We start from the raw sequence: 10788 nt of genomic DNA on the forward strand, positions 1-10788 counted from the left end.
TATGGAAACTCCAGCCTTTTGAGGATAACCCGATACTGGGAGGCAGGAAAAGGGTAAAAGCTGCTGAGTCAGAGAATATGATGATTAACCGTTAAAATTAGTCTGCCTCTACATTCTCATCTCAATGGAAAATATCTGTCAAAGACAACAAACACTGTCTCACTTGTTTCATGAATTGTTCATTTAACTGATTGGTCGAGCAAACAACAAATTAAGTCTAGACCTTTTAGTAGAGAATTCTTATGTTATGATGTTAAATACATACATCTAATAACTTTAATCTTACAACTCTAAAGTACAGTAGACAGCGCAGGCCTGTAATTGATGGAGGAGTGAGGGGAAAGCTGAATACAGTGAATACAGTATAAGACTATTGGTAGGCCACAATGAATGTGGTAGATTGATGTTTAATAGGCATGGTTTGCTACATAGAGAGACTTTCCAGCTGCACCGCAAGTTCCAGAAGATTCATATTTTCCAAGAGCCGCCAAGCCATTAGCCTAAATAAAAACAAAACTATGTTAGATTTTATAATACTGAACACAGGGATAGAAAGAAGTGAGCCTGTCTGACCTCAGCACGTTTGATGAACTCTTCGGTGGCTGCCTTTTCTTGGCTCTGCTCTCCTCTCCATGCATTCAGGGCAGAGGCCTGAAGGGCACGGCCGTAGGAGAAGGTCAGAGCCCATGGTTTGATGTAGGGGCAGACGTTAATGGCATTTAGGTTCATACTGGCCTCCTCCTCAGATTGCCCACCAGACAAGAAAGTCACTCCTGAGAGAGAAAAATACATAAATCAAAGTAATGACACACTGGACAAGCCTTAAAGACTGCTTAAAGACTGCTCCAGACCTGTGACAGCAGGGGGCACAGAGCGACGAAGGGCAGTAACTGTTGCCATGGCAATCTCCTCACTGGAGTATTTGGTGGGGCAGGAATGTCCAGCAGTTACCATGTTGGGCTTGAGTAGGGTCCCCTCCAGGTACACATGGTGGTCAGACAGAGCTTTGTAACAGGCAGCAAGAACCTACAGACCAAGAGCCAGGACGTGAGGACAAACCTTGAGGTATCGCCTCTTAACAACAGTGTTAAAACAGTTGCCCTACCCTGCTCAGTTGAATACTGGCAACGCTTCAAGTCATGGTCCCCATCAGGAAGGATCTCTGGCTCCACAATAGGAACAATACCATTCTGCAAAAAGATGTAAACGCAAATAAGTATTTGACCGATGTAAAAATTGAAAACATTCTTGCATAGTTATGAAGTAATATAACCTGCTGGCAGATGCTAGCATATCTTGCCAGCACATTGGCATTTTCATAGATGGCCAGTTCAGATGGTGTTGTATCGGAGATTTTCAACACACAGCGCCACTTGGCAAAGTCCGCCCCATCCTTCTTGTACTGGGCACAGCGCTCAGACAGTCCATCCAGACCTACACAAAATAAATACCATAATTATATTCTGAAGATATACAAAATATAGTAAGGATATGATGGGGTACTGTACACAGACCTTGAGTGGTGGTCTCTCCATTTGTTCCAGCCAACGGCACAACACCTTTGTCTACCTACAAAAAAACAGTAGAAACTTTCAACATCAATAGCTCAACTCCTCTCAGTCCCTGGTTTTACTCCCATCATGCAGTTGTATACAACCCTTAACCGACTAGCCTGACCTTTTGGTTTGTGTAGGGCTAAACATGCTAACCAATGGTGTTGTCACATACTATACACAGTAAAAACAAATGTAATCTAGTTTGTTTGGCAATGGCATATTTTTAGTGTAAATCATGCCATATTTGAGTAAAGGTTTACCTTAATCCCAACAACAATGCCACGGTCTTTGATCAGCTTGGCAAATGGAATGCCATCATCTGTGTTCTGGTACAGGGTCTCATGGAAAAAGATGACTCCTCCAATGCATTTGTCAATACGCTGGTCAGCAGTGAACAGCAGCTGACGGTAGCGGCGCCTGTTCTCCTCCGTGTTATCAACACCGATAGGGTTGAGACGCTTCGCCATGCTGCCTATAAACATAGGTATTCAGAGACAAAAAAAATACATCATCATCCATCATTTGTACAAACATTTATGTAAAGCAGTCTACATGCAGTTCATCAGTTCTAAAATGTATCAATTATTTAAAAAAATTAAATAATTAGAATTTGTGCACACACATACCAGTGGATTCATCAGCTGCAAGGATGCCCTTCCCAGGTGCTACTATTCTCTGGGCAATGTCCTGCAGCTCCCTCTTCTGTTCAGGAGTCAGTGCTGGATACTGGTGAGTCATGGTGGCTGTTTAAAAAAACATAAGAGCCATTAGGAGGTCACGTTTCCTGGACCTGGACAAGCGCCAGACCTGGGCCTCAAATTCAATTCTCCATTGTTGACAACATGGCTGCCTCACTACAGCGCCAAAGTTCTTTCATAGGGCTTTACATTTCACTGCAATAGATAAGACAATGCAGAGTATCCAATTAATGCCAGTTAAAGAGAAAACAATCTAAAATAGAAAAAAAGAGAAGAAATCTTTTTAATACTCAGTTTCTAAATTAATCTTACTGTGTGGCTCAGGTGTGCATCAGTACGTGCTGACATTCACAGTCTCGACTTTAACCAGATTATTTTGTTGGCTGTCCCATCCTCACTCTGCTGTAAATAAGCGCTTACATAACCTCATCCCTCCATCGGCAGCACAGACGATGGACAGAGAGGGAGCAGTTACGCAACATCTACATGGCACTGTTGCACTGTGTTCTAGCTACTGGACTGGACGCATCTCGACTCTTTCTCCCCTCTTCAGCTACGCTCAGCCTCCTCTAGGGTTTCCCCTCATGAGTAACTGCGCATGTCCATCCCAGCTACATAAATTTAATCTCAACATGCTCAAGTTTTACATACAACTGTATTTAAAGGCCTACTGGTTACACATTCAAATCTGCTGCCCTGGATATATTCAGTTTTGTTGCACACAGGAAATGACTACACAACCAATGACTATGCGGATGACACACAAGTACCAACACGTTCCCAGAAACGCCCACTATAGAGAACCATGCCATAAAGACAAGCTGTGACTTTTGATTTTATTGTATGTTGCATCAACAATGAAAACACATCAATTGTTACAAAATGTAATTCATCATGATACAGTTTGCTCCTGCGACAAACGGCTCCTCATTCTGAGATGGAATTAACACAAAGGAGATAACTATATTCTAGGTGTAGTGCATTTGTGTACATAAAGTATGCAGTTACCACAATAGACAATTCATTAATACAACTTGCTTACACTTTCAATCAGCAAAGGGGCCGACATGTCAATGCAATGCTCACTTCAAGTTGCTCCATAGGCAGAATACCACTCACTCAGCAAATACCAGTTATCTTTTGTGAAGCGTTTAACAATACAGCTCCATTATCCTTGTGTTTGGGGAAGTTTAGACCAGGATTTCAGCAGACTAAATCTAACCAGATACCATAAATTATTTAGAGATAAAGGACAAAGAAACAATGCTTCAAATTTGTGAGTGCTGCTTTAGTCAAACTTAATTTTAGATAAAAAAACAAGATAACAAAACTAGCAAATTTTTACCACTTTACAAAAAACAAGAGACATGGTGCTATTTGGATTAAATATAAGGTTTCCATTATGTCACTGCATTAACCCAGGGGCCATTACGTGCTCAAACTGAATAGATTGTACTACTATAATCCTGCAAATCTAGCTCATAAAAGAATGCTCTCCCTATAAAACAAAAAATAAAAATGCAGTCTGAAATGGAAATGCAACAGTGACATCTCTTTCTCCTCTCCCCCCCAAGGACTTCCTACTAGTCACCTCTCACAAGACAAACAACCCCCGACTGCAACATCTAGATTTAACCGCCGGTGGTTTACTCATACAGAAAGATTGCACTATTGCTGTTCTGTTGCTTCATTTCCTTTTGCCTTCAACCTTGGGAAGGACGAGTGAGCTTTTATGTTTCTTCCCACACCTGTAGATGAATAATTTCTTCATCCTATTGTGAACTCTACAAGAGCTTAATATGACAGTCTGCTTGTTGGCAGCAGATTGGAAGCTGGCAAGACCGTAAACTAGGCGCTTTCCAAGGTCAGTGCTTGATCTGCAAGACGAGGAAAACGCCATCTCTTCTGTGGCCGTTTATGGTGTTCACTGAACGGCTCAAGCTGCAAATGACGCAGTTCACACAAGAGTATTTAACAATGGCTTCATGTTACAGTTGTAAATCAACCTTTTAACTATGGAACACAGTGTACTTTGGTGAGAAATATGCGTTTACACAATATACTTTGGTGATCATGTCTGATCATGATGTGATTTTGGCAAACAGATTGTCAGATTTCTTGTATTTGACATTTTTGCTCAATTTTGTGTTGCCGTTACACTGAACTACACTAGCAGCGGGTAACCGTAAAATATGTAACGGGGGTAACCGAAAACATAACGGCTTCGATTCCTTTAGCTCAACAAGAATCGATTCATTTGGCTCGTAGTTGTCGCCCCGCCTCCCCATCAGATGTGTACGTGCTTTGGCACAGATACACAGAAGACACGACACCATCACACCCCCTCCCTTCATCATCCACAACCACACAGTCCATCCAAAACCAAGATTCAATTTACACGACTTGAAAATGTGGACTGGTCATTAGCGCGTGCGTTAACGTAAACCAGGTGCAACAGGCCCGTGCCACCTCTCATCCCTGAAGGTCACCAACCTATTTCAATGACGCACATTTCGACAACGGAGCAACATTTAAACAAAAACTCGACACATTTACAAAACAAATAAGCATTTAAATGGATTTTTGAGAAAACAACGAAAGCCGTGTCTTGAAATAATGCGATTTAACGGATAACTACCAAGGAAGGCACAAGTGTTGAGGCTAAGGAAGGATGTGGCGCAGCATCGCATCCTGTTTCACGCCCTTTTTTTTCATTCCTCAAAATCAAAAACAGTATATCTCAGTATATTTAAGTTTAAGACGTCATTTTCTATATTACCTGCGGGTTGGTGACGGAGCAGAGTATGCAGGTGTATGAGCGGTGCGGTTGAGATGCAGGAGTCCCCTGTTTCCCTGCTGCAGCGCAACGTGACCCTATACAAAACCCCGGGGGCGGAGCTACCCGCCACGTCACCGAACCACTGCGCATGCGCCATTCAGCATCACTTCGGTGCAGCATGAGTGTGCATCTTCTGAGAAAAAAAAACATCATAGTTATGTTATGGACCCCCAAAAATGTCAATTTGAGCTAAGTATGTAAATAAATACAGCTTATGTTTACTTATAATCAGAAACACTGAAAGATATACAATACACAAGTACGTAAAATATAAATGGCTCTGCTAAAATAGACTACATTCCTAAAGCACAAAAGACAGATTTGTCAGTTGTTGTTTTTTTGTAAAACTGAAATTAAAACATACTTACATATATAGTAGATTTATTCACCATTTAAAAAATACACACAACACTGTTTTTACACAGGACTTATATAAGCAACCATTCAGTCATTTTGTCACTGAGTCACACAAGGTTTGCATTGCTTTAGAATATTATTAGGCTAGTGCACAAGGGTGTATTTATGGGCACAAGTCATGTGACTTACAAGAGGGAAATAGAAAAAGCCCTGGATCTATCAAAGAGACATATTGAGGTATATTTAGAGCCTTGGGTTTACAGCCACGAGCCACATGAAAATATATGAAACAAGGCCTGCAGGAAATAACTTTGGAGGTAATACAACAAACAAAAAGGCAAAAATGATGCTGCATTCAATAATAAGTAAATAGAGAGTAGATTTCTGCTGCATCATTCTTCAGACAGCAAAGGTGATGATATTTAAGGTATTTAAAAAAAATAAAGATACAGAAATAGACAAAATGTATTTAAAGGACCCAACACATTTCACATTACAAAGACAATAAGAAGTCATCTTATGAGACATACCTCTGCAAGAGCTGTAGTAGTTTTCCGAGCAGATAAAGAAATTCCTGTGGTGTAACAGAAAACAATGCAATGTCTGATAGTATTTTGTTACATTTTGTTAAAGGGCAACCATGTCCAATCGCTAGGAAACAGACGAACAATGGTGCAATATTCTTTGCACAACACTGTGCAAATAGAATAAAATAGAACAGAATGTGTGCCCAAAAGGGAGGCATAGAATATAAAATTACCTTAGTGCATTACAGAAAAAAAGTGCACTGCGGTTTTGAGTAAGAGTGAGGATGTGTGTGATTATACATAGGCCTTTAGTGCATATTTATAGTAAACACAAAGTGCTTTATACAAAAATTTCTCGGCGAGGACCCTTTTCCTGAGCAGGTTGCAATGGTGGTCCCGGTAGAGCTATCGTTGTGCGGGTTTGGGTACTGTTGTCCTGAGTGTCTGGAGTGTCTGGGCTGAGCAGTGCGTCGTAATCAAAACCTTTTAGTGGCTGCAAAGACAGAGTGAGGCCTCTGCGAGCTTTGGCTGCTCGGTCTGGCCTCTCCCTCAGTTTCAGGATCACCTGCACATATGTTACACAATGTTGAAAACAAATCATTACACCTTAAAACAAATTCCTTACAAACATTACAGAGATTACTAAAGCACTCTATACCTCCACAGGCTCCCGCTGCATAAGGGCAAGGTCAAAACTCATCCCATGGAAGAACCCTTGTCGTTTAAATCGATCCAGAGTTCTTAGTCTACGAATAGGACTCTTGCAGAGAAGCTAGAGAGAGGAATAATTTGGATGAATGGTTATCAACATATCTATATATTATCTATATATTATCTATATATATCTATATATAAGTTTGTAATAATTAATCATACCTCTGAGATGAGCAAGGCCAGTGGAGGACTAAAGCTGAGGGGCATTTCATATGGAAAATGTCTAACTTTTCTTAACATGCTGCAGTGGTCAGGTTCGGGTGGCACGGGAAACTAGAAAAGATTAGACAAGTTGTATTAAATTTTGATTAAAGAATGGATGTGATTAGAGGAAACAGCACATTTAATAGCTCATGGTAGGATAAATAACCATTAAGTAAATTCTTTGGACTTTATTTCAGTTTCAAGTGTATTCTTTATCTAAGCAGAAACTAACAAACACGAGAGTAACAGGCTGCTTTCCTCGACAGTCTACAACGCAGCAAAAAAGTACAGTCTGTAGTCATGAAGACATGATGTCACTGCCCACTGCTCACTGCCTCATACCTTCCCAGTAACCAATGAGGAAATCAGGATTCCCAGAGACCACCAATCAGCTGCATGGTTATAGGGCCCACCACTCAGCACTTCTGGAGCTGTAGTACACATATACCCAGAATATAATTGCATTGACCATTTTTTCTGCCATATTTTGTGATTTTGGCAACTGCTCTCACCCATGTATTGTATAGTTCCACAAATAGTGAAGGCTCTCCCTCCTCTCTCCAGGCGACGGGACAAACCAAAGTCAGCTAAACGGAGGTGTCCTGGCACAGACCATTTTAACACATCAATGCACATTGTTACCTAGCTGGTCAAATAATAATTAACATTTGCTAAAATAGACAAAGGACAAAATATTCTTATTAGCTCCAATTTGTACCAGTAACACATAATAGCTAATTGAGCAGTTCAATCAGCTATGTCCAGGCTGTACTTTGCTGCCATCTGTTGGTTACAGAATATTACTCACCATTGTCTGTAAGCAAGATATTCTCCATCTATAACATAAACAGAAGTATAAAATAAAATAAAATATGTATTGCTTATAACAATAAATGTTTAAAGCTTAAATTGCACACTTCTAATGCAATGGTTGTGACAATGCTGAAAAGCTTCTACCACAAATAAATTAGCTACAGCATGGCAGACAAATAGATTTTTGATTACCTTCACATCTCGATGGATGACTCCAATGTCATGCAGAAAACCTAAAAAGATAAATAGGAATTAACCAGCAACAGCACCTATACTTGTTTGTGATACAGCTGAAAATAGGGCTAGCTATGCATTTTATTCTTGGGAGACAGAACACAGCAGAACAACTAAATATAGAAACCAGACCAGATTATTTAAGTTGAACCATCTCACCCAGAGCACAGCCCAGTTCTGCAGCAAATACTCTGACAGTATCTTCTGAAAATTGGCCGTTCATTTGCCAGTAAGTGTAGAGGTCCCCAGTGCTGCAGTAGTCACACACTGGGGAGACACAGAAAGTGTGTAAATATAATGTTATGTGATGTGGCATAGAAATAAGACAATAATTACAACTGTGGAACATAAGGTAAAAGCAGGCAGGTGTGGCTAAGATGCATGGGTACTGCACAGGTGTGTCTGTGACCACGGCACTGATTGAAAGCAAGATACATTTATTACGACAAACACACTGGTGAACTAACAATCAGAAGTCCTCTCTAGTATTACACTTGTATAATTATAAGCTCCAGAAGAATTCAAGATCTGTGTTAAATAGAGCTGGGAAGGCACACAAACTGTCACGACTGGGGTTCTGTGTCAGTAACTGAAACAGGGAAAGGGCTTTTGAAAACAAGATGACTTTGAACAACTACAGCAAAGAAATGCTACGAAAAAAATATCTACTGAGACATATTTGCAAACTTGAGTAATAATTCAACATTTCAAGGAGAGAAGGTGGGTTTTTTTTGAAAAAGTGATTTGAAGTTAGGGAGAGCACTGGCCACTACTCTGCTGACTCACTAATGTAGAGGTGGCGCTGAGTCTGCCAGCAGTCCTGGAGGTCATGGACAAATGGATGATGAACCTGACGCTGAAGGCAAAGGTCAGAGGTCAGCTTGAACAGTTTTATCACTGACCATAGGGAAAGTACTTTGGAGAACTATAACTGCATTGAATCAAATGACTTGATTTGTTATAATGCTACATTTAGCTGCTACTGCACCAACCTGAACAATCACTTCTTCCTTGGACTGTTCCAACACACCAAGTCTCAGGATTTCTGACTTAGGGATCACCTGTAAAAAACAGAACAGAGCTAATGCTGGTATATTGTTCATTTACAGAACTTTTTTTTTAATTCTTGTCTATTAAAATTGAATTGGCCAATTCATTATTAGCAAATACATACAAATAGCATATATTTCCAAAGAGTTTACCTTCACAGCATAGGTTTTGTGTTGTACTTTGTCCTTCACTTTCAGAATAGGTCCAAATGAGCCTTTGGCAATATAACTCATGACCTGAGCAGAGACATAGTGAGCATGTGGGACACTTGAGGACTTAAAGGGCATAAAGTAAGAGAGTATGTACTTGAAAATGCTCCTGTCCAGACACAGTCCTGTGTGGGAACTCCGGCAGGAACATGGTGATGAAGCCTGGTAAGTTCCACTCCGCCCTGAGCTTGTCTGGGCCGACCCCTGCTAGCCTCAGCACGTGCTCAGGGACGTCCGGGGCTTTTCCCTGGAGCATTCGGCGATGCCCGAGACGCAAACCTGGAGGGGCCAGACGACACACTGAGGCAGGAAGGGACAGACCCACACTAGAGAGAAACCCTCTCCATCCAGGCACCAGGGGCTCATCCTCCTGGTCTCCGGTCGGCCTCTGAAACATTCGGCAAACAAGCTATGAGAGGTTAAGAGGCTAGTTAACGAGTCTCAAAAAAGAATAGTTAGCTTATATAAACTTTGAGATGAAATTTCCTCTGTTGCCCCTTTAAGGCTTCAGTTATATTTGTACAATAGTATACATATTAACATAACAAAGTTCCTGATACAAAGTTTTCATCATTTTTGTCATGGAATAATGATTTAAAAGCCTAAGTGGGTAAATTAAATTGGCATTTGCAATATGCAGGATTCACATTCTCCTTTAAATAATTAAAGGTATGCAAGTGCTGAGGTAGTACAGGCTGTTTTTGTGGGACCTAGGTTTGTGGAAAGAATCCATTATAATTGACAACAGATAGCAACATTAAATTATATAGACTTAAAGGTGTAGAGAGCTGGAGGAGGAGAGCAAATAATTTCATACAGATTTTAAAGAGGAGAAAAATATGTCCCCGCCTCACATAAAAGGCCCTCTCCCTCCTGAGCTTTCTGGCTCGACAGCAGATCTGTGCTTTGTGATGCAAGAAGAGTAATCAGCCATGCAAGATGTTATTATCATAGAATCTAATTCAGGAACAGATCTGTGTCATTCAGTGTTAAACGCACATCCCCCGTCCTCCGCGTGACAGCTGAATGTGCACAGTCTGATCTGACTCTTCTCCTGTGGATTCCACCCGTTAATTCCCATTTAGGACGCATGCCAAATTCGCAATGAAATTGGAAGCTTTATAGTCCATTTTAAACAGGATACTTCACGGTTAAGTTTTACGACTTTTACAACTGCCAACATCGCAACTCCAGCGTGTTTATGTAGGGTACCCCTCTGTAACGGGGAACCCCCCCCCTCTCGTGCGTCACATTTGGGATTTCTCTGGACTCACCTTCGAGTTTTACTGCCGTCGCCCCCCATCTCCGTGACAGGACATCGGCACTATGCCCTCACAGTGCAATATATGTGCGCTACTCATCCATACAAGTCACATCCTCAGTGCAGAGTGCGCCTCCCTGCAGCGCGCGCAAGTCAAAGGGCAAAACAAAGACAAAACCAATGGAATTTATTTGGATTCCAGCATAAATCGACATTGGTTACGCGCTAAACGTCAGATATGGCGACAAAAAAAAACAAGTTAATCCCAGTATAGACAGCGTCAGAGCAAATCCGCCCACATCTTGGCCACACGTCCAATAGGGAAA

At 41.1% G+C, this 10788-nt stretch overlaps 2 protein-coding genes across 2 annotated transcripts; both read right to left on the reverse strand.

Annotated features, from left to right (window-relative positions):
• Positions 1-262: 262 nt before the first annotated feature.
• Positions 263-5153, reverse strand: aldocb (aldolase C, fructose-bisphosphate, b). The gene is made up of 9 exons (XM_055226357.1): positions 5034-5153; positions 2183-2299; positions 1817-2028; positions 1515-1569; positions 1274-1434; positions 1095-1190; positions 852-1026; positions 574-773; positions 263-500 (listed from the first exon to the last, which is right to left on the reverse strand). Exons 2-9 carry the CDS (start codon positions 2292-2294, stop codon positions 408-410), a joined length of 1104 nt encoding a protein of 367 aa, XP_055082332.1. The 5' UTR covers positions 2295-2299; positions 5034-5153; the 3' UTR covers positions 263-407.
• A 1040-nt stretch (positions 5154-6193) lies between these two features.
• Positions 6194-9598, reverse strand: rskrb (ribosomal protein S6 kinase related b). Its single transcript, XM_033977927.2, has 12 exons — positions 9299-9598; positions 9145-9228; positions 8935-9003; positions 8729-8798; positions 8102-8209; positions 7901-7941; positions 7704-7731; positions 7408-7497; positions 7238-7326; positions 6854-6964; positions 6636-6749; positions 6194-6542 (listed from the first exon to the last, which is right to left on the reverse strand). Exons 1-12 carry the CDS (start codon positions 9596-9598, stop codon positions 6318-6320), a joined length of 1329 nt encoding a protein of 442 aa, XP_033833818.2. The 3' UTR covers positions 6194-6317.
• Between the last annotated feature and the right edge of the window lie 1190 nt (positions 9599-10788).

Source organism: Periophthalmus magnuspinnatus, chromosome 14, assembly GCF_009829125.3.
Source record: "Periophthalmus magnuspinnatus isolate fPerMag1 chromosome 14, fPerMag1.2.pri, whole genome shotgun sequence".
Classification (NCBI taxonomy): domain Eukaryota; kingdom Metazoa; phylum Chordata; class Actinopteri; order Gobiiformes; family Gobiidae; genus Periophthalmus; species Periophthalmus magnuspinnatus.